This window comes from Chinchilla lanigera, unplaced genomic scaffold (assembly GCF_000276665.1).
Source record: "Chinchilla lanigera isolate Chin_1 unplaced genomic scaffold, ChiLan1.0 scaffold00011, whole genome shotgun sequence".
NCBI classification, from domain to species: Eukaryota; Metazoa; Chordata; class Mammalia; order Rodentia; family Chinchillidae; genus Chinchilla; species Chinchilla lanigera.
In genome coordinates, this window is record NW_004955412.1 from 26576253 (window position 1) to 26600097 (window position 23845).

General features: G+C 43.0%; 2 protein-coding genes across 4 annotated transcripts in view; both read left to right on the forward strand.

The window, feature by feature from the left end:
* Ei24 (etoposide induced 2.4) overlaps window positions 1-9902 on the forward strand; it is an 11341-nt gene extending 1439 nt beyond the window's left edge. Inside the window, exons 2-10 of the mRNA XM_005378462.2 lie at window positions 1288-1433; window positions 1887-1947; window positions 4377-4443; window positions 4965-5089; window positions 5395-5514; window positions 6063-6174; window positions 6955-7066; window positions 7456-7530; window positions 8747-9902. Of these exons, the coding sequence (XP_005378519.1) occupies window positions 1288-1433; window positions 1887-1947; window positions 4377-4443; window positions 4965-5089; window positions 5395-5514; window positions 6063-6174; window positions 6955-7066; window positions 7456-7530; window positions 8747-8909 (981 nt within the window). The 3' untranslated portion in view covers window positions 8910-9902. The remainder of the gene's footprint in view (window positions 1-1287; window positions 1434-1886; window positions 1948-4376; window positions 4444-4964; window positions 5090-5394; window positions 5515-6062; window positions 6175-6954; window positions 7067-7455; window positions 7531-8746) is intronic.
* A 6987-nt stretch (window positions 9903-16889) lies between these two features.
* Window positions 16890-23845, forward strand: part of Stt3a (STT3A, subunit of the oligosaccharyltransferase complex (catalytic)) — a gene marked incomplete in the record, with an annotated part of 31002 nt that continues 24046 nt past the window's right edge. Inside the window, 4 exon segments of one of the 3 annotated variants that reach the window (XM_013511171.1) lie at window positions 16890-16988; window positions 19375-19501; window positions 20563-20623; window positions 23665-23786. In XM_013511171.1, coding sequence (XP_013366625.1) covers window positions 19414-19501; window positions 20563-20623; window positions 23665-23786 — 271 coding nt within the window. 3 annotated transcript variants of the gene reach the window in all.

Below are 23845 nucleotides of genomic sequence, written 5' to 3' on the forward strand. Positions count from 1 at the left end.
TTTTTTTTTCTTGGTCTTTTTGAGACAGGGTCTCACTATGCAGTTAAGACTAGCCTTGAGCTCACTTTGTAGCCCAGGCTGGTCTTGAACTTGCATCGACCCTCCTGCCTCAGCCTCCCGAGTGCTGGTATTACCGGCATGGGCTACCACGCCCGGCCTTTTTCGTCTTTTTATTTTTTGGCACTGGGAATTGAATTCAGGACCTTGCATTTTCTAGGCAGGGGCTTGTGCTGCTGAGCTATATCTCCGGCTTTTTTGTCTTTTTGAGACAGGGTCTTGCTATGCAGTTCAGGCTGGCTTTGAGCTCAGTTTTTAGCCCAGGCTGGTTTTGAACTTACAAAGATCCTCCTGCCTCAGTCTCCTGAGTGCTGGGATTACAGGCGTGTGCCACCATGCCTGGCCTAGACTAAGATTTTGAGAGATAGTGCCACAGAACTCATTTTTTGGAACAACTGGCAAAATTGTACATTAAAAGTTTTTCATTATTAAATTTCTTCAATTGAGAACTATACTGTGGTATGTGAAAATATTATTCTTAGGAAATACACACTGAAAAAAGACATTTGACAGTCTACTCATGATTTATGAAAAAGTATATTTATATTAATGTGGCAAAACATTAATGCTGAAGGGGCCAGGGATATAGCTCAGCGGCACAAGTGCATGTCTGGCAAGGACAAGACCCTGAGTTTGATTCCTGGTACCCAGAAAACAAAAACAAGACTTTAAATGGGCTGGGGAGATAGCTCAGCGGCATAGCACCTGCCTGGCAAGTGCAAGGTCCCAGTTCAATTCCTGACCCCCCCCCCAAAAAAAAACGTGATGAATATAAAAGATACTTTGGAAATTGTCCATTATTTTTGCAAGTTTTGTGTAGATTAGGTGTCATTTTAAAAAAAGAAACTGGCACGATGTAGTGGTGCACACCTGTAATCCCAGCACTCGGGAGGCTGAGGCAGGAGGATCGTTGTGAGTTCGAAACCAGGCTGGGCTACAAAGTGAACTCAAGGCCAGCCTGAACTGCATAGCGAGACCCTGTCTCAAAGAAAAAAAAAAAATCAAAGGCTAAGTGGTAGAGTGCTTGCCTCGCATGCACAAAGCCCTGGGTTTAATCCCTAGCAGTGGAAAAAATTAAAAAGAGAGAAAGGAAGGAAAAAAGTAAATGTCCCTTTAAGTTCTATAGCAAAATTAATTCTACAGTTTCCACTGTTACTTTACTTTCCCATATGTAACTTTGGAAAGTCTTGTACAATCCATAATCTTTCCTGTTTAAAAATATCTTTATAGGGAATCAAAGACTCCATCTGGGGCATTTGTACCATCTCAAAGATAGATGCTCGAATCCAGCAGAAGAGAGAGGAGCAGCGTCGAAGAAGGGCTAGTAGTGTCTTGGCTCAGAGGAGAACCCAGAGTATAGAGCGGAAGAAAGAAAGGTAAGGTGTGCAGCCTGTGTCAGAAAATGTCCCAGAGTGGGGTGCTTTAGGAAGTGATCTTAGTATAGCACAAACACCCTACATAGGAAGTTTCAACAATCTAAAGTGTTTTGTTTTTTTTTTTTGTTTTTTGAGAGACAGGATCTCCCTATGTAGTTTAGGCTAAGCTTGACCTCAGTAGGTGGTCCAGCCTGGCCTCAGACTCGAAGCAATCCTCCTGCCTCAGCCTCCCAAGTACTGGGATTATAGGCATGGGCTACCAGGCCTGGCAGAAAGGTGGTTATTCAGAAATATTTTTAGTCTTTTCTCATTGACTGAATTAGAACATTGGGAGAACATAAGGTGCTGAAAATAATATGGCACCAAAGGATGGAACAGAAATGGTGGGCTACTGATTGATAGCTGGGAAATCATCTATATGCCTTGTAAGCTAAAGCATGTGATCTTTTCCAGTGAGTCATGTATTGCTAGAAGAATTTTCCAGTGCTGTGCTTGGAATGGTGGAGTATTCTGGGTAAGTTCTTTCCCTCAAATTCCAGATGTCTCATAAGCATCTTCAGATTATTGCTAGGTTAGTGGTCCTCAGCTGTTTTCTTTCTTCTTTTCTTTTTTTAGAGGTAGGTCTTTTTTTTTTTTAATCTTTTTGAGACAGAGTCTTGCTATGCAGTTCCTGCTGGCTTTGAGCTCACTTTGTAGCCCAGGCTGGTCTCGAACTCACAACGATCCTCCTGCCTCAGCCTCCTGAGTGCTGAGATTACAGGCATGTGCCACCATGCCCGGCTTCAGCTGTTTTCTTAAAACACTAAGACATGTAGCTTTTAACTGTATATACACACTTAAGGCCATAACTCAGGATTCTGTGTACTTATAGGAATTTTATTCCTACTCGAGAGAGAACATACTTTTTTTCTCATGGTACTGGGAATTGAACTGAGGACCTTGTACATGCTAGGCAAGAGCTCTGCCACTGAGTTACATTACCCTGCCCACCCTTCTTTTTGAAACAGGGTCTTACTATGTAGTTCAGGCTGGCCTTGAACTCAAAGTGATTGCTCTGCTTCAGCTTCCTGAGTACTGGGATTACAGGCATGTGCCACCATACTCTGCCCCATCTCTTTTTCTTTAATTTATTTATGTTTTGAGACAGTCTCACTGTGTAGTTCAGGCTGGCCTCAGTCTCCCCAGTGCTGGGATTACAGGCATGTGCCCCCATGCCCAGCTAAATGTATACATGTCTTTTTTCTTTTGCTACCAGGAATTGAACTCAGTACTTTGCGCTTGCCAGACAGGCGCTTGTGCCCCTGAGCTATATCCCTGGCCCCAGCTCTTAATTTTATTTTGATAGGGTCTTTTTTGTTTGTTTGTTTGTTTGTGTGTTTGTTTTTTGGTACTGGGAATTGAACTCAGGACCTTGTGCTTGCCAGGCAAGTGCTTGTGCTGCTGGGCTATATCTCTGGCCCTTGATAGGTTCTTTCTGAGGCCCAGGCTGGCCTTAAAATGCAGTCCTCCTGCTTTAGCCTCCTGAAGAGCTGGAATTATAGGCCTGTGACAGTGCCTGGCTTTTTTTTTTTTTTTTTATAATGACTCATTCACAAGCTTTAGTAGCATTATGAATAACAGTATTTGTAGATACTATCTAGGCTTTTTGGCAAAGAGATTTATGGGGATTAGAGGAGAAGGGCAGATATAGCTGGATAAGAGCAAGGCTCTCCTTTCTGGCATAATAGTTGGGTACAGTTCATTATTACTGAAACCCAGCACAGAAAAGGTTGCCTGCAGTTAACTGAGAACCAGCATGGTTTTAAGTGAAATTTGGGTTCTTTGAAGAATTGTTAACAAATATTTCCTTTGACTTGGAATTCAGTATAATTCAGTTTATGTAAACATTTCACAGATGGTTTTAGATGTTAGCTTTAGATTTACTTCACAGATATTTACTATAGACTTAGTATATGCCTGTATATTTTGACTTGAGTGCTTTCTAAGATAATCTTTTTGCCCACCCCACCTAGTTTCACTGTTGTATAAGCAATATCAAGTTTGTACCGCTCAGTTGGAAGTATTGGAAAATAGAAATGGTCTGATTTTGGTGTTTCTTCAGGCCTCTTGTTTTTTTTTGGGTGGTGGGGAGTACTAGATATAGCACTGAGTTAAATCCCTAGCTGCTATTTTGAGACAGGGTCTCACTAAGTTAGTAAATTGCCCAGCAGGCTGAGCTGGTATTTAAGATCTTCCTGCCTCGGGGGTGCTGGGATTGTAGCCATGCCCCATCATGCCTGGCTAGGCTTTCTATTTTGTTTTGTTTCATTTTTTTGAGACAAGATCTTGCTGTGTAGTGCAGGTTGGCCTTCAGCTCACTGTGTAGCACAGACTGGCCTTAAACTTGTTTTTAACTTCCTACTTCTGCTACCTCACCACTAGGATTACAGACGTGCACCACCATGCCCAGATAATCTTCCTGATTTTTCTTTTCTTTTTTTTTTTTTTGAGACAGAGTCTCGCTGTATAGTTCAGGCTGGCCTTGAACTCACCATGTCACCCAGGCTGGCCTCGGCCTTGGGGTGATCCTTCTGCCTCAACCTCAAAAGTGCTGTGGTTACATGCGTGTGTACCACCATGCTCAGCCCTGTTTTTTTTTGTTTGTTGGTTTTTTGTCTTTTTTGGTACCAGGAATCAAATTCAGAGCCTTGAGCTTGCCAGATAGGCATTGCATTGCTGAGCTACATCCCCAGCCCTAGTCCTGACTTTTTGTTTTTTTTCTGGTACCGGGAATTGAACTCATGACCTTGCGCTTGCCAGACAGGCGCTGTGCCGCTGAGCTAAATCCCCAGCCCCTAGTTCTGATTTTTAACAGGCACCCACATCTGGAAAATTGTAAAACTGAAACTTGAAACTCTTAAAGGAGGGCTTTTGACATTTACTTTATTGCTTCTTTCCTTTTAGTTAAGTCTCCTCTTGTTTTATCGAGTATTTATTCCTGTGCTTCAGTCAGTAACAGCCCGGATTATTGGTAAGTGTATACCTTGTTCCTTGCTGTCTGCTGGGAATGGAGGTGGGAGATATTTTTCTAGTCCCTCTCAGTTTAATGAACGTTTCCTATGGATCGGGAGCTTTAGGTGTTTTTAACTCAGACATCTCAACAACCCTTTGAGAAATGCACTCTTGTTCTATCTCATCAACAGTTGATGAGGAAATGGAACTTAGTTACCATGGTTAAACCATTAGTAAGTGGTAGAGCTGGGATTTAAACCCAGGCGGTTTCCTTCTAATTGTCTACTATTAATAACTGACGTCTCAGTCCTTACCTTGTGGGCAAATTTGTTTCAAGATTAGCATGTATGTGTCTGGTTACTCTGAGGGTAAGTGTGGGCAGAATGTAGTGTGTCTCGGGTGAATAAGACTTTAGCTGGGTACAGTGATAATACTGGAAACAAAATGATGTGGTGGGGGGAAGAATAGTCAGAAAGTGGGGGTACCATATTTGGTTTTTCCATTTCTCTACTTAAGGTAATCAGTCTTTGCCCTTTTCAGGTGATCCATCCCTGCATGGAGACATTTGGTCTTGGCTGGAATTCTTCCTCACGTCGGTGTTCAGCGCTCTTTGGGTGCTCCCCCTGTTTGTGCTCAGCAAAATTGTGAATGCCATTTGGTTTCAAGTAGGTCCAGGGCAGAGTCTGGGTCCTACAGCATGGTGGGTGGACAGTGGATAAGTTTCGGCCTGTGATGTTATGGCCATGTAGGAACCTTTCTCGGCCTTGATATTTCTTGGCCAACTAGTCAGTGGGAGATAATAGATCTTTGTGTCTTTGTAAAATGGAATTGTTGTCTTAGGTCACTGAAGTATCTTGCCAGATGCGGGGGACTTTTTTCACATGGAAGTGGCAGACCAAAATCCTTGTTTTAAGCATGGATATCAAGGCCATTTAATTCATGTTTCAGCATACTACTTTCTCTGTTACAGGATATAGCTGACCTGGCATTTGAGGTATCGGGGAGAAAGCCTCAACCATTCCCCAGCGTCAGCAAAATAATTGCTGACATGCTCTTCAACCTTTTGCTGCAGGCTCTTTTCCTTATCCAGGTGAGATTGGCCTTCTGGGCACAGGGACAAATTAAAAAGAAGTGTCACTAGATGGAGCCTCATAAGGACAGTGTATTGCATTTATACTGGGGTATACATACATACTTTGTGGGAGGTAATGCATTTTAAGTCGTTTTTTAATGGAAAAAATAGAATTTCATTTTTTTCTATTTTATAAGATTACTTATTAGAATTTCAATATGAAATTGTAGGCTGAGTGTGATGGCACATGTCTGTAATCATAGCACTCAGGAGGCTGAGGCAGGAGGACTGCCTAAGTTCAAGGCCAGCCTGGGTTACATAGTGAGTTCAAGTCCAGGTGAACTACATAGCTAGATCCTGTCCCAAAAAACTAAATATAACATTGTAAGAAAAATGAATTTATCCACTCTTCCTGCCACTGCAGGAGCTCTCCATCTCCTGCTCTTTAGAAACTTAAGAAGTGGCAAGAAAGGTATCTCAGCAGCACTGATGATTGGGCATTGGTGGGTGAATAGTGTTAGGTGTTTGTACCTTTGGAACTAAAATCTGTCATATTTGTTCTTCAGGGGATGTTTGTGAGTCTCTTTCCCATTCATCTTGTTGGTCAGCTGGTCAGTCTGTTGCATATGTCCCTTCTCTACTCACTGTACTGCTTCGAGTATCGTTGGTTCAATAAAGGTAAGTCCATCTAAAGAAACCCAGTGCATAGAGACCCAGTTTGGAAATGTTACTTCTAAGCAGAATTTAACTTGTGGATTTGACCCCTAACTTTGAAACTAGGGAAACTAACATTCTTATGGTTAATGTGATGTAGATGTGACTGAGCTGAATTATTCAGCATGAATTATTCTAAATTAGAGAAATTAAACTAATGCCAGCACATTTATTTGGGTCTCTTAAAAAAAAGATGTATATTGATGTGGGTATATATGGATGTGAAAGGTTAAATGACTCCTACAGGATAGCCTCCTTTTTATTTGGTATCTTGTTTTGTTCTAGACTAGTCCTGTTAAGGATGCTGATGCTGGTGTTGAATTCATAATTCACTGAGCCTGGTAGTTTTTAAATTGTGATGATTTGAATTGTAAACTTGGTGGAAAAGCTTTTTTTTTTTTTTTTTTTTTTTAAGGGTATCCGAGGTTGAACCCAGGGCCTTCTCATTGAGCTACACCCCCAGTCCTCTTTTTTACTGTTATTCACTAAGTTCTTAAGTTGGTCAGGCTGGGTTTTATGTTGGGGTCCTCTTGCCTCACCTTCCCAGAATACTGAGATTATAGGTATGTGCCACCAGGCCTGACTTGCATAGAAGCTTTATGTCAGATTTGCATAATTGTTTTGTATGCCCTAGCCATGTAGGTCTGTATCTAAAACCCAAACCTCAATTGCTTTGTCTACTATAGTTTGTCACTTGATTAAAAGAAAATGTGTAGTCTAATTGTATTGGCTTCCTTGTTTTAGGAATTGAAATGCATCAGCGGTTGTCAAACATAGAAAGGAATTGGCCTTACTACTTTGGATTTGGTCTGCCCTTGGCTTTCCTCACAGCAATGCAGTCCTCGTATATTATCAGGTAATTAGGCTAGGAAGAGCTGAGTGAGAATAGTAAAAACAAAATTCATGTAACAAGCATCTTTTATTTGCTTGGTTCTCTGCCAAGCATTCTCTATTCTTATCTGACCATCAGGAGACCTGTAAGGAGTTTTCTCTTTGGCAGACAGCCATAGACAGTTGGCTGTGTGACCCTCTAGCCCATATTCATTCTTCTCTGTTGCTTCCTAGAGCAGCGTTAAACATGAGGAGCGCTTAGAAAAACCTTCTATGCTTCCCAAAAGCTGTGTCTAATTTATTAGGATTTCATCAGGCTGTGATACCTGCACTGCAAGCCCACGAACTGGGCTTGTATCTGCTTCAGAGGCACGGCTGTCATGAAGAGGACTCATTATTTCTTTTCTTTTTTAGTGGCTGCCTCTTCTCTATCCTTTTTCCTTTATTCATCATCAGCGCCAATGAAGCAAAGACCCCTGGAAAAGCATAGTGAGTATCGGCTGGTAATGAGGTTTTTGCTGTGCAAAGGAAGGCTGTAATGCCACAATTACATTAGTAAGGTTTCTTTAAAAATTTTTTTGTCTTTTTGAGACAGGGTCACACTATACAATTCAGGCTGGCCTTGAGCTCATTTTGTAGCCCAGGCTGGTCTCGAACTGGCAATGATCCTCCTGCCTCAGCCTCCTGGGTGCTGGGATTGCAGGCATGCACCACCACGCCTGGCTCGAGCTTTTAATAATCTTACGTTGCAGGAAGACCTTAAGAAAAACACTTCCAGGATATACCCTACACTTTGCCTGTGAATATGTGCACATGTATATTAAAATTTAACAGTTTAAAAAATAAAATTTAACAATTCAGCTGGGGGTGTAGTTCAGTGCTAAAGTGCCTGCCTAATGTACCTAAGGCATGGAGTTCCATCCTCAGCATCACTAAAGGGGGTGAGGAATCTAATCATTCACTTAATATAAGCCACTTATAAACCTCTGTAGTTAAGTTCATTTCTGTAAGACCTGTTTGTACTTATGAGTTTTTTTTCTTTTGTTCCCCCAGTACTGGGGATTGAACCTAGGGCCTTAGCACTAAACTATATCCGCAGCCCCATTTATTATATATGTTTTGAGACAGGGTCTCAATGAGTTGCCTGGTCTGGGCTTCAGATTGTAATCCTCCTGCCTCAGCCTCATGCTGGAATTATAGGCATACGCCTCCATAGCTGGCTTTAGTGTGGTATTTTTCCATACATGCATAACATTTTTTTTTTGTTTGTTTGTTTTTCTCCGGTACCGGGAACCGAACTCACGACCTTGCGCTTGCCAGGCAAGCGCTTTTGCTGCTGAGCTAAATCCCCAGCCCCCATAACATATATTTTGATCATACTTATTCTCAAAGTGCTCCTTATTCCGGGAGCCCCAGTACTTCAAAACTGGTTATTCCATTCATGCTGAAGCAGGACCCAGCATTTTTTTTTTTTCACTGCTGGGGAATGAATCCAGGGCCCCATGCAAGCTAGGCAAGTTCTCTCTCACTGAACCATACTGTCTGCAGTACGTTCTTCAGTTGCCTGTTCAGTTCATGCATTTGCTGTCTTAAACTTTATTCAGATGTAGTTGTAAGTTTAATGTAGTCAAATAAGCTGTTGAATACGTGAAACAATAATTTTGATTAACTGAGGGGCTAACAAGTTGGGTCTCTTGTCCTCCAGCCTTTTCCAGTTGCGCCTCTTCTCCTTGGTGGTCTTCTTAAGCAACAGACTCTTCCATAAGACAGTCTATCTGCAGTCTGCGCTGAGCAGCTCCACCTCTGCAGAGAAGTTCCCCTCACCGCATCCATCTCCTGCCAAACTGAAGGCTGCTGCAGGCCACTGAGTCACCTGCCGTCCAGGGGCGATGGGTGGGGTTGGAGGGAGGCTGTGGCAGCTCTTTTCTCTATTCTCCTTCCCTGGCCAGGAAAGGCAGGGCCCATTCTGCCAAGGGTCCTCAGCGTATTCCCTTCTCTTTGAAGAATTGGAATTTTTGTCTCTGGTGCATGTAGGGCAGAATCTTCCCGACACCAGTGCGTGGATTTTTAACACCATCATGAGTCTGAATGGACCACAGGTTTTTCTGTAGCTGTTTTCTAGCATTTGCCAGCCCCTGTGCCTGGACTGATTGGAATACTTTGGTTTTTTCCCCTGTGCCATTTACCCTCCTCTGTCCTTTCTGCCTTCTAGCCCCTTTGGATGAATGAGTTTTGTAATTCTAGCTGTTGTATTTTGTGGATTTGTTATTTTTGTTTTTCTGTGAAGCACATACATTGGATGTGGGAGGAAAAGGAGTACATTGTCTCAGTTGCTCCTGCTCACTCCCGTTATAGCCATCACTGTCTTGTTTCTCGTAACTCAGGTTAGGTTTTGGTCTCTCTTGCTCTACTGCAAAAAAGAAAAAAAGAGCTTGAAGAGATAGGACAGAAGGAAAGACCTCACAGCCAGATCAGCTAGGTTTTGAGGAATAATTTTCTTTCTTCCCCTTGAAGGGGAAAAGGCTTTTCTTTCACTGGTACATTTAAAGCTCCCCAGCTGTGGGGAGGTACCGATTCTGGACAAGTGCCACCGCAACAGAGAATGCCCAGAGAACCTGAACTTTTCAGCTCTGAAGGGTGGAAATTTACTGTTGGCCACTGCCGTGTCTCACTGGTATTTCAAAGGAATATTGGGTGCTGCAAATAGGAACTGAAGGGGTATACTTATTAAACCCATTAAACCTGTGAGTGGTGATGTTTTTTGTCCTTTTAAGAGACTAAATATGGGGAGGGAGGGCGGATGTCAAAACACTTGTAAAATTTTAAAATGTCACAATTAAACGTAAGCTGGCTTCCCAGAAGTGTGTAATGGTTGAATTTGAAAATCATAACCTCAGGTACATATTCATGGAACACAAGACTTTGTCTTGGATTATCTAATGATAGGTTTGAGAGATTAGCCTGAAAAATGTTCCCTGAGAAAGTCTGAATTATATTTTACACTTTATGAAAGACTGGGTTTGTTATTTATTTTAAAGTCTATCTATATCTCCACTGATAGATGACTAATATTCCAAGTTTATGTTCCTCAAAATGGAAGGGTGAATTCTGAGGAACAGTGGAGGTTAAGGGTAGGAGGAAGCTAGCTCCTGAGAGACCAGCGGGGAACCAGAAAATAGGTTGCCAAGGAGCCCATTTCTCAGAAGAAATTTTATAGAGCAAAATCATGAAGCGGGTACAAAATCATGAAGTGGGTACAACATGGGATAAAACTATGATCAATAAGATTATAAAGCCGGGTGTGATGGCACACGTCTGTAATCCCAGTACTCAGGAGACTGAGGCAGGTGGATCACTGCCTGTTCGAGGCCAGTCTGAACTATGTAGCAAAAGCCTGTCTCAGACAAAAAAAAAAAAAAAAGTTGTAAGTATAGCTACTTAGGTAATACTGATCCAGTGGGGAAGCAAGTTATGTAACAAGTGTATATAGACAGAACAAGGACCTTTTTTGAGAGATGGGTCAGGAGGATCTGGTCACCCACTTGGGTGACTGATGCCTGTTTAGAATATCTACCATTATTGTTTATCCCTTCGGGAGATGTGTAAGTGTAGTCATTCCATCTTTATTTTGAGGCCTGAACTTCGATGAACGTGCCTCCAGCCACAGTTGTAAATGTGTTGTCATTTGTACTGATTCCTTCAAAGGCCTAGCCGTCTGACTGTATCTCTAACTTAGCTGTCTATAATATAGTCACCCCTAGTTAACATGTTCTCTCAATGCTGTATGACCAAAAAACTAGTTTAAAATGAAGCTGACTTCATTTCAGTGTGATTTGGACCTATGTAACAATGACATCTGCACATCAGTGGAATATTTTTGGGTGGACCTAGAATGAGACCATAGAACCAGGAAAGGATCCAGTGGGAGAACAGATGACTTGGTCTTGTAACAAGTGTTTGAATACCTTCTCTCTCAGGCCTTTGGAAGTCACTGGGAACTCATGGGTGAAGCGGAAAGATAAAGGTTCCTGCCCTTTGGACCTCAATGTCTACTGAGGGAACCTGACCAGTACATGAACAGCATTTTACAAACTACATGATCACAAATAGCTACTGTTTTCCCATAGGCCTCAAAGCTGGGATGAAACACTAAAATTCAGAGTATGATGGGATACTAGGTCATACAGTCAGTCCTTCATCTTTGTACTCATTTTCTGATTTTTTTTTTCTGGTACCAGGAATTGAACTCAAGACCTTGTGCTTGCCAGGCAGGTGCTGTGCCACTGAGTAAAATCCCCAGCTCCTCATTTTCTGATTTCAAGTTCAGATGGCTTATAGTGCTTGACACCTATAAACAGTCTATAGGTGGTCACTTACCCAGGTTTTTGTGTTTGGTTGTTTTGTTTCTTTAGTAGTAGGTCTCACTGGGCCTTGTGAATGCTAAGTAGGCCTTCTACCACACTTGAGTTACACCCCAGCCCCAGATACTACCAGGAATTAACATCAGAATCCCCAGGTATGCAAAAATGTACATGTTTCTGGAGAGTTAAATGAGTCTAGAAACAAAAATGTTAAATTCTATGCTGGGTGTGGTGGTGCAGTGTTGTAATCTCAGCACTCAGAAGGCTAAAGTAGGAAGATTGCTGTGATTTTGAGGCTAGCCTGAAGTATATAGTGAAACAGTATAAATAAGTAAGTAAGTTGAGGATATACTCAATGCAAAGGCTTGGGTCCAATCCCTAGTACCAGAAGAACTAAAACATTCTAGCACTTCTGGAGGTTGAAGCTGGAGGATTCCATGTTCAGGGCCAGCTTAGGCAATACAGCAAGACTCATCTCAGAAACAAGTCTGATCACTACTTCCCCAGAAATCTGAGAAGTTACTGCATTCACACAGGACAGATTGCTGTGTAAGGAAAATAGGGGTTACTGGAAATTAAGGCAATTGTCACAAAATGATAAAGGCTTATAAACATGGCACTGAGGCAAAATTACTGTACAATTAAAGACAAAATTATGGTAAACTTCCAAAACATAAAGCCAAAAGATCGAAACATGGAAAAAGGAATTGTGTTATCCAAGAGTTAGGAAACCCAACAGTTGTCTAATAGAAACATCAAGCTGGGCGTGGTGGTGAATGCCTGTAATCCCAGCATTCAGGAGGCTTGCCAATTAAACTTGCTCCAGGTCCTTCTTGCCTTGAACAAAAAATTGGGTAAGACAAGCCAAAAATGGTACCAAAAGTTTATCTGAAAAGTGAGGCATGCTGGCTTTGTAGAGTGAATTTGGGCAAATGAGAGAAAAGGATAAAAAGAGCAAGGAGGATCAACATGAATTCAAGGCGATCCTGTACTACATAGCGAGACCTTGCCTCAAAAAAAACACAGGCCAGGTGTGATGGCCCATGCCTGTAATCCCAGCACGTGGAAGACAGAGGCAGGATTGCTGCAAGTTTTAGGCCAGCCTAGGCTATGTAGTTCAAGAGCAGCCTGAACTACATAGCAAGATCCTGTCTCAAGAAACAACCAAAACCATTAAAGAAAAAACAAAAAGGAAATTTAAGCCAGGCACAATGGCACACACCTGTAATCCCAGCACTTCTGAGGCGGAGGCAGGAGGATTGCTGCAAGTTCAAGGCCAGCCTGGGCTACATAGTCCAAGGCTACCCTGAACTACACAGTGAGACTCTCGTCTCAAAAAAAAAGAAAAAAAAGCCAGGCATGGTGGCACACACCTGTAGTCCCAGTGTTTCTTTAGAAATGGCTTGCCAGGGCTGGGGATTTAGCTCAGTGGTGCAGTGCCTGCCTGGCAAGTGTGAGGTCCTGAGTTCGATTCACAGTAAACACCCTGCCCCCCCCCAAAAAAAAAAAATTTGGCTTGCCAATTAAACTTAATCCAGGTCCTTCTTGCCTTGAACAAAAAATTGGATAAAACAAGCCAAAAATGGTACCAAAAGTTTATTTGAAAAGTGAGGGTCTGGCTTTGTAAAGCGAATTTGGGCAAACGAGAGAAAAGGGTAAAAAGCAAAAATAAAAGTACACTGAAAGCCAGGCATGGTGGTGCACACCTGTAATCCCAGCACTCGGGAGGCTGAGGCAGGAGGATCCTTGTGAGTTTGAGACCAACCTAGGCTACAAAGCGAGCTTGAAGAGAGCCTGAACTGCATGGTAAGACCCTGTCTGAAAAAGACAACAACAAAAACAGTATACCGTGTGTCTGGGAAACAGCATGGGCTACCATGAAGAGACAATACCAGACTTCTTATAGTATCCCATCTTTTGTGTGTGTGTGTGTGTTTTTTTTTCCGGTACCAAGAATCAAACTCATGACCTTGTGCTTGCCAGGCAGGCACTATGCCACTGAGCTATAAATCCCCACCCCTATCCCATCTTTTGTATGCTGGTCACATCTCCTGGGATCCCAGAAGTTCCACATACAGGGTCCTGAGTGTTATTTGGCACTGTCCTGGGATCTTACATAATTGACAGGTGCCACTTATTTCTCCAGCCAGCTTGCCACACCCTACCTCCTATATCATTCGCATTTGGGATAGGCAGGAGGATCACAGCAAGTTCGAGGCCAGCATGGGCTACATAGAAAGACCCTGCCTCAAAAAACACTAAAAGTTTAAAAAATAGAAAGAGAAAGGCTGAGGATATAGATCAGGGTGAAGGACCTGGGTTGAATCCTTTAAAAATAATGGAAAACATCAGAAATAGGCATACTATAAACACCCAACCAAGCAACATGAAACAGCAATGGAATCCAGAAACCCTGGCAGGAAATCTCAGCATAGAGCTTTGAAGCACACTTAGAAAAGTGGGTTGTGGGGACAGCGTCTTGGAGAATAAAACATACTCCTGTGTGCTGCGGAAGAGACAGAGGCACGAGTGCTTTGTGATCAGCTTGAATCTTGAATGTCCTCTAAAGGGTGTAAGTGGAAGCCTTGTCCCCACCCAGGGGGCTGTGGGGAAGTCATGAGACATTTAGGAGGTGGGGCCAGTGGAAAGAAGCTGGGTGATGACTGGGGGTGCACCTCTGAAGGAGGTGCTAGACTCCAGCCCCTCTTCTTTCTCTGCTGTGAGGTGAGCAGGCCTCTTCTGCTCTGGCTTCCACCATGAGGAACTCTTCTACTATTGACCCAAAACAACAGGGCCAAGAGACCAGGGACAGACCTCTGAAACCTTTCTTCCGTTTAAGTGGATTATCTTGGCTTTTTTTGTTTTTTGGTCTTGTCAGTAACATAAATCTGACCAGCACAGATAGAAAAGAAAGGTAAGCAGACACTTCAGGAAAGACAAAAAGTTCTACATGAAAGTAATGAGTCCTACAAAATATATGAAGCAACTGATGGAATAGTTAAAGCAGTGCTTTCTGAAACAACCATGTCAAAACTTTTGGTTAGGAGGGAAGATAACTGATATAATTCTTTGGTTATAATCTATGAGTTTCTTTTGTTTCTTTCTCTTTTTGAGACAGGGTCTCACTATGCAGTTCAGGCTGGCCTTGAACTTGCAATGATCCTCCTGCCTCAGCCTCTCCACTCCTGGGATTACGGGCATGTGCCACCATGCCTGGGTCTATATGAGTTCTTTTAAAATAAATACATAAATAAAATTTAGGGGGTGGTACTAGGGATTGAACCCAAGGCCTTCACACTGAACTACACCTCCAGGCCTTTTAAATATTTTATTTTGAGACAGGGTCTCCCTAAATTGCCCAGACTGGGGTCAAATTTACTATCTTGCCTCAGACTTCCCGAGTGATGGTATTACAGGCATGGAGCATCATGCCCAGTTTATATTAAGTTTTCTGACTTTGTTTTCCTTTGATTTTTTTTTTTCCTTTGATTTTAAAGATTACTCTTTCCCTACAGACTAGAATCAAAGACTTTCCTATGGTTAGAGGGGCATAGCATAGTGGTATCATGCTTGCCTAGTAGGGGAAAGGGCCATGGATTTGATCCCCTACACTACAAAAGAAAGTACAGGAAAAAAACAAACACATCTTAAAAATATGCTTAGAAAAAAAAAATATGCTTAGGTTTTTAACATCCCCCAACTTGACCCCAGTACTGGGGACTGAACCCAGGGATTGCAGAGCTATACTTGCAGCACTTTTTACTATTTTGAGGGCCTGGGATATTGCTCAGTGGCACAAGTGCCTGCCTGGCAAGTTCAAGTCCTGAGTTCGATACCTGATACCAAAAATTATACCCGATACCAATATATATGTATATATTTTGTCTTTTTGAAACAGGGTTTCACAATGCAGTTCAGGCTGGCCTTGAGCTCACTTTGTAGCCCTTGTTTAAGCTTTCAACAGTGTATTTTGACTTCTGAAAAAGGTGACTTTATCACCTAAAAATGTAAATGTATTCCCTTTACAAACATACTCAATAATTTTTTAAAGAGAACCCTAACGTCTTAATGTTCTTCACAGTACTTTTCTTTCCTACTTTAAAAGGGATCTAATTTCTTTTTTTGGGGGGGCGCATATCGTGGATCGAACTCAGCACCTTGCGCTTGCCAGGCAAGTGCCTGTGCTGCTGAGCTATACCCCGGCCCCCTTTTTCCTTTTTTTAAAAAAGAAGAACTTTTTTTTTTAAAGAAAAACTTGTTTTGAGGACTGAATACTTACCATAAGAATAGAATGAAGGAGTTCTATTTATTCCTACCAGTTCTGGGACAAACCCGGTACTGTGACTTTTTAAGAAAACACATGACTTTAAAGCACTTATCAGAAGCCCGAGTGCAGTCGGTTGGTGACTCCTGGTGGGAGTGTAAATGGCAATCCCTGTGGCAGTTGCATCACATCTGGGCAGTGGGTGGAAACTCCCTTCTTTTTTTACGAGTAGGAAAACTTATTGGAGAACAGGGACAGCTGAGACAGGAGGGTCCCGAGTGGGTTACCCTGGCCCTCCCTTCTTCCGTGCAGCCCGGAAGGTGCGAGAATTTATCGGCGTGTAAGCGCGTCGGAAAGACGAAGTTGGCTGGCGAAACTGCCCTCTGCCCGGCCCTGGCCAACGTATCTTTGGGAGGCAGGGAGGCGGAGGGCGGCGTAGGGAACGCGGACCTTGGGCAGGCAGGTTTGCGGCAGAGCGAGGAGGGGGAGGTGGCGCTCGCGGCGCCCCGATCCCGCGGGCAAGGCCGCCGCTGCCCTCGCCTCGGAGCCGGGCGGGGGCTTCTCCAGCCGAACCCCACGCGCCCAGCCCTAGGCGCCGTCCTCCACGAGCCAGGGCTGAAGAAAGGGAAACACCCCCGGAAAGATGCCTGGGCCTCCTCATCTATGGGAGGATAGTAAAACACCAGCAAATCACGGCCAAATCTGTTCGTACAAACGGACCAGTCTGGCCCAGGAAGCGCTTGCGTTTTCATCGGGAATTGGCAGAACGACTTGGACTCTTAACCTTTCACTAGGGGACGGCCTAGCTCTACCTTAAGGAAAAAAGGTACAAACAGCTTCCTGGTCCCGCATTTCGGGATCCTTTCGGCCAGTTCCTCGGCGTAGTTTCCGCTTCCGGTCACGTGGCTCCGGTAACCGGTCACACCTTCCCACCGAGCCCCCTTCCCAGTCCACGGACCGACACGTCACTCCTCGGCCCTCAACCAAACTTCTCCGAACGAGTTCTTTCCGCGCGCTTCACTCTCACTCGCCGGCCTATAATGACCTATGGGAGCTTATAGTCCCGCCCCTAGAGCGCTAAGTGATAGCTTTACTGACCAGTTGAGAAGTGAAAGTGCGGTTTGATCTCGGCCTCCGAATCTGACTGACAGGGGCATAGTCCTATCCCTTCTCCGAAGTGGCGTATTGGCCGGAAGCCACCCAATGGCGCGCGGTCCGGGAGGTGGAGCCGGCCCCCAGGGTTGGGTGCGCCACTGAACGGATGGCCGTGGTAGCGGAGCGGATTCCTAAGGAACGCTGGCCGGTGGAAAAGGCCGTAGGCTGTAAGTTGAGAGCTGCAGGTACTTTCCAGGATGTTGACGGGCCCGAGGGAAGCGCAGGAAGCAAGACTCTAGAAAGTGGTGGAGAGCGGAGTTTCGGGCCTTTGGAGGAGGGGGCGTGGAGTGTGGAGTGCGGACCTCGTGGAGCGGAAGGGTGCGGCGGGCCGGGGACGGAGGCTAGGGAGGGTCGTGGGGATGGGGCTGCACTCAGGTCGGGAAGGCCGGGGAACGCCTGGGCCCAGCAGCTAGGGCGTAGTGTATCGACGAGGAGGGTGCCGAGGCTGTGGCGGGTCCTGCGGCGGGTGGAGTCTCGTGTCCCTCCCGAGGGGTGGGCGGAGGGCCGGTGGGACCTGCAGGGCCGAGGCAGAGCGCGGTGCGGGAGGGAGGGGCGAGGGACGCGGCCGGGCGGGTTGCAGCCTCGAGTCTAGACTCGGTGGGGCCGGCTGTCAAAGCTTGCCGCGCACACTTGAGCAGGCGTCGTCCTGAGCGTTTTAGGAAAAGCGCGTTTGCCGTTGTTTGCGTCGGCGGTGTGCAAAAATGGCCAGAGAGCGCACGATGAAAACTCCCAGAAAGCCTGGCACGACATTGCAGTCGCCCGCGCTCGCTTTTCCTGCGCTGGCGCTCGCTGCCTCCGTGTCTCTTCCTCCAGGTGTGTGGGTCGTATCAGCTCGGTGCTGCCGAGTGTGTTTCTGTTTTAGCTGCTCCTGAAAGCAGGCACGGACTTGAGAGAGAGGGCTAGATTGCTGGCTTCTTGGAGTTAGGTTTTTGATTGCACGATCAGGTTCGCCTTGGGGATTATAATTAAACACACAGCTAACGCGCCTCCCCTGGGACAGTTAATTATAGAAAAGGTGTTTGACTGCTCAGTATTGGTGCGAGAAATGTATGATTCTTCATGCCTTCTACTTAGACCAGTGTGAGTTTTTTCTTCCTTTTCTCTTGGTAATAGTGAGAAAAAGATCAGGAGCAATAAAAATTCCTTTTTTCCCTGCATAGTTTTGAACAACGTTACATGTCTTTTGTTACGTTCTTTATCCCTTAGGCCTTGACTAGCTTATCGTTTAATATGGTAGTTGTGTCTTGTACTGAAATAGGTAACCTGCTTATGGTAAAGACGTGTTATATAACTCTCGTCCATCCAGTGGTTACCATTATGAACTGCTTTATTTAAGAACATTTTTTGTTCGTTTTGGTTTTTGAAGGCTTTGTAGTGCAGCCTGGCCGTGAACTCACTGTGCAGCCCAGGCTGGCCGTAAACTCAGGGTGATCCTTTTGCCTTCCCCTCCCAAGTGTTGGGAATACCGGCAGTATGCCCAGTTCATTCTGCACTGTTGACAGACCGCTTTCCTTAACATTTTAGTCTAGCCCCGCTTTTCCCTTTCGATAGGAAAAATTTATTTTCCTTTCAGATTCTTATCTGATACCATAAACTGTGTCACGGAATCAGTCACTTAGATCAGTTTCAGTTACAGAGACGCGTTGAAACAGATGATTTGAAGTGGAAGTAGAGCTGAACAGTAATGACAGTGTGACAGATGGGATTAAAAGTACAGTGGCGTTGATTGTACTTCTCCCTTGAGTTGCATGACTGCAACCTCATTATCAGTCATATTCTTTCTTTTTTTCTGAAGTGCTGGAGACTGAGCCCAGGGCCTTCACATGTCCCCAGGCCTCTAAAAAAAATTTTTTTTCTTTAAATTTTGAGACAGCATCTTGCCAAGTCACTAAAGTATGTGGGCTGGGCTTGAACTTTTGATCCTCCTGCCTCAGCCTCTCAGAGTGCTAGGATTACAGGGGCCCATCCCTGTGCCTGGCCAGTCATACTGTTTAGCTGATTCTGTAACCCCAATGAAGTCTGAAACAGTATGGAGCTTCTCGTCAGTCACTTAGCTGAGGCTTAAATTTAGGGCTGGAAATTGTGCTGAGAAGTCATGACTTCTCTTTATGTCTTTCTGCTTTCACTTCTGTACCTACTTTTCCCCTCGAATATATTCTGAGCTTTTCTGGAATGTCCTGTTTTTCTATATCATTAATTCCATCTTTTGTATTTTTGGACCTTTTCCTTCCACCCGTTTTTCCCCTTTACTTACATTGCTGCTTTACTCCTGTTGTGCTTGTATACTTGTTAGTTGTGAGGGTGTGGAAACAGAATTATGGGTGGGATAGTTTGATTACTCCTTTTCAGTCTTGACACATGGACCTGACTTGTGTCTGCTTCCTTGCCAGTATGTTATACTTCAGGCAAGGCTTAGAAATGGGTATGACCCTTTGTGATGCTTTTCCTAGCTAATATGTCCATTGTGGGTCTCCTACCATAAAATAGGAATGTTAATGTGTTAAATAAATTGAAGGTGTTCAGTATTGTAAGGTCTTAACTTTTCCATTTTAGCTGTTTGTGTGTCATCTGTTGCCACCTGTTAATGACAAGATGACTAAGCTTGGATTTTTGCGGTTGTCCTATGAGAAGCAGGACACACTTCTGAAGCTTCTCATTCTGTCAATGGCTGCTGTATTATGTGAGTGTGCATGTGGATCTTTATTTCTTTGGGAAGGGGATGAAGAAAATCTTGAGAAAAATTGAAAATAATTTTCTTAAAATGCCTTCTGCTTTTAGCAGATTTTTGTGGGTATTTTGTTTAGTTTTCTTGTTTTGGGGCAAAGAGTCTTGCTTTGTAGTTCCGGCTGGCCTTGAATTCACTTTATAGCTCATGCTGGCCTCGAACTCATGGTGATCCTCCTGCATCAGCTTCCCTAGTGCTAGGATTATAGGTATGCACTAGCACACCTGATTTAGCAGATTATTATTTTTTTTTTTTTACTATTCCACGTAATTTTGTGAAGACAAAATAAAAGAAACGTAAGGAATATGAAAAGGCTAGTGGATATCTGGGAAGCATGTTGTGCAATTTCTGCTTTCTCATAGTTGAAAGATACTGGGGACCACTGACTACTGATTTTTGTAAAAGACAGTTTTCTAGGTGGCTACCTTAGTGCTATTTTTTGTTTTTTCTTTTTGAGACAAGGTCTTGCTATAGTTCAGCTGACCTTGAGTTCACTGTGTAGCCTGGACTGGCCTTGAACTCGCATTATCCCCCTGCCTTAGCCTTCCGAGTAATGGGAACACAGGTATGCTGTGCCTGGCTTATTGAAAGTCTTTTGAGAACTCAATTTTGATTTTAGATTTTCTGACTTCATGAGTCATAAATATAGTTTTGATTGACATGCCTCATGGTTCGCCAAGGTTAAGGTTAGTGCTAATATGTCTGTGTATCTGTTTATACCATGTAAAAGATGACTGTGTAAGTTGTGCTCAGTATTGATAGGTGAGTATAATGTTATAGGCTTTGTATAATATATTAAGTAGTTAAATGTGTCTTACCTAAGTGGAAAATGTAGATGGCATTTTGTTTTGTCTGTATATGGGGAGAGATGGATAAAGATTTTATTCACAGATTATTTTATATTTTCTGTGAGCCTGTGCTGCATAATTTTATTTTCTCTGTCAGGCTACTATTCATCTGCTATTGCTCTGTCATTTCACATTACCATAAAAATATTCATTCTCTGATTTTTATAGCTTTCTCCACTCGTCTCTTTGCTGTCCTGAGATTTGAAAGTGTTATCCATGAATTTGATCCGTGAGTACCTTTGCTTAGTCTGGTATTATTTGGGAGGCATTCATATTCATGGGTTTCAGATTAAATTCCAGTCAGCTCTCAGGTGAAAAGGGTGTTTTCAGTGCCCTTAAGGAAAGAATCCTTCAAGTTTTCCACAGGACATAATCATCTCTTTGAAACATTTCCATTGCAATTGTTCAGGTGAGTCTTACAAACAGAAAATGTGAGTGGAATTGCTGGTATGTCTAAGATCTGCCTAGGCCAACAAAAGCCTGGCTTTTCAGTTTGGTCAAGCGTTAGTGATATAGATTGTGGTATATATACAAATTGTGAACTTGTGATCCATGACTGTTTTTGTTGTTTTCTGTTTAACTGTTTATAAGATGGAAATTGGGCATATTATTAAATTCTAAAACATTTAGGAATACAATATTAAAGCTGAGTTTGATTAGGGATTTTCTTTATTAGATTAAAAAAGGTATAAGTGAAAACCTTCTGTGTTTTTTTTTTTTTTTTTTTTTTTGTGGTGGTGCTAAGGATTGAACCCAGGGAATGCTGAGCTATATCCTCAGCCCTTTTTATTCTTTTATTTCCAGAGAGAATCTTGCCAAGTAACCAGTGTAACTATCATCTCCTTTTAGAGAAAAGATCAAAAGTGATTTTTTTTTTTTTTTTGTGGTGGTGCTAGGGGTTGAACCCAGGCCTTTTGCCTGCAAGGCAAGAACTCTACCACTGAGTCAGATCCCTGGCCCAGTTTTCCTTTTTTTTATATTTGTGTTTTTTTTTTTTTTTTTTTCCAAGCTGAGGAATAAACCCAGGGCCTTGGTACTGAGCTACACCCTCAGCCCCTTTTTAAAATTTATTTTGAGACAGAGTTTCACTAAGTTGCCCAGATTAGGCTCAGATTTGTGATCCTCCTGCCTTAGCCTCTCAGAATGCTTGGATTATAGGCATGTGTCACCATGCCTGGCTCACAGTAGTTTCAATAACTAACATTTACTGAGCATTTATTTTATTTCAAGAAGTATTTTACGAATGATTGTAAGCCCTTACAACAATCCTATGAGATGTAGCTAATGCCATCCCTTTTTACATATAAGGAGTCTTAGGCTGGGAGAAGTTGTTCAAGGTTTTACACTTAGTAAATAGAGGAATCAAGATTTGAATGAGTTCTATTTCTTGAGATTGCAGTCACTATGTTATGTTTTCTAAAATTAGGGCTTATGAAAAGCCAGAAGCATAGATTCTTAAAAATCACATATTCACCTGTGGAACATTGAGTCAAAAGTTTAATGCCTATACCTGTGTACAGATTTATCATTTTGCTTTGTGTAGATACAGCTGAATGAATTTAGAGACATCACAGATACTCTCTCTGGAGCCTCCAAAATCAATGCATATTTTTTCTCTTGATTGAGGAAACTGATCCTTTTCTTGCATGCTTTTTTGGTGGGGGGGGGAACAAAAAATGAAACCAAGAACCCAACCTGCCAAGACGGCAACGGGCCAACGAACCAAAACCCCGGCCCCCCCTTTTTTCTTGATGACATTATTAGAATAACTTCTTTCTTACACCCTTTAGGTGAGCAAGTATTAAGGTGAGAGGGTCAAGGAGAACAAAGGAATATGCTCTGCAATCACAGAACTGGAAGGAATCATAAAGATTATGTGATTTGACCCTTCCTTTTGCTGAGGAGGAGACAGGCCCAGAGTGTATCTCTGTTCCAAACTTGTCTCACTAACTTATACTTCTCTCTCTGTCTGCCTCCTGCTGGGAGGTAGAGGACACCATTCTGACATCTCAACTGCTTGTTCCCCTCAAACCTTCTGTCTCTGACAGTAATCAAAATAACATTTATCAGTGATGAACAGAAGGATAGAGATTTGTGTCATTTGTTGATTCTACTTAGTTCAGATGCCAAAACTTGACTGACCAGAGAAAAAATAGGCTTAGGGAGGTGGGCAGGGAGGATATTTGCAGTTTTTTTTTTTTTTTTTTTTTTTTTTTTGAGACATAGTCTCACTCTATAATTCAGGTTGATCGTGAACTCACTATGTAGCCCAGGCCGGCCTCAAACTTTAGGCAATCCTTCTGCCCCAGCCTCGTGAGTGCTGGGATTACAGGCGTGCACCACCATGTCCAACGTTGGCAGGAAGGATATTTAGTCATTTAGGTAATTAAACTATTCCTAGTTTGACACACACTTCACACTTCTTTTTTTATGCCTTTCTTCCTTTCTTTTTTTTTTGGTCTTTTTGAGACGGGGTTTTGTTGTGCAGTTCAGGCTAGCCTTGAGCTCACTTTGTAGCCCAGGCTGGTCTTGAACTCCCAACAATCTTCCACTCCCTGCCTCTTTTTTTTTTTTTTCTTTTTAAATGGAAAATTTGTAAGGGCTTACCTAATTTAGACCTGAAGAACTGTCTTCCCTGTATAACACTAAGCATTTCATATCAGATGTTGTTTATGTAATCTGTATTTTTTGCTACAATGTGGGTGGCATTCACCTGTATTTGAAATTACATGAGTAGACTTTGTTACAAGTTTAACCCATTAAATAGTTTGTGTGACAATGTGAATTGAAACGTTTTCACCCCGCACACCGTGTTATAGCAGCGTCTTTAAAGGTGCTCATCCCTTGAAGTTATCCATGTGTCCTTGTGTGTGGTTCAGAAATCTTTTTTGTGTGTTCCTTGTCACTTAAAATGGGCGGAATTTACTGGTGCCTACATCTTAGTGGTCTTGTCTTACGGGCACTTAAGTTCTCTTGCTAGATCTTGTCACCTGCCACATGCAAGCCTGGTAAGTTGTCCTGCTTGAATGCTTGTGGTGACATTGAGCTCCAAGTTCATTTCCTTAAGAGAAAAGCAATATTTTAGTTGAGACATGCATGGCGTACAAATAAAAGAGTTACATGGTACTATAGTGAGTTTTGGTACCAAACTAACCTATTCAGGTAATAAGTTCCTCAGTACTACAACCTGAAGAGCAAAATTCACTTCAAATTAGTAAAGTTTTTGCCTGGGAAGAAGAAGAGACACAGACTTCTTTTTTCCTGCTACAGGTACTTCAATTATCGGACTACCCGGTTCTTAGCTGAGGAGGGATTTTATAAATTCCATAACTGGTTTGATGACCGGGCCTGGTACCCTTTGGGACGAATCATTGGAGGAACAATTTACCCAGGTGAGAGGAACAGGATTCTTTTTTAAAAAATAAGGTGTAGTATTTGTACATTACAGAGC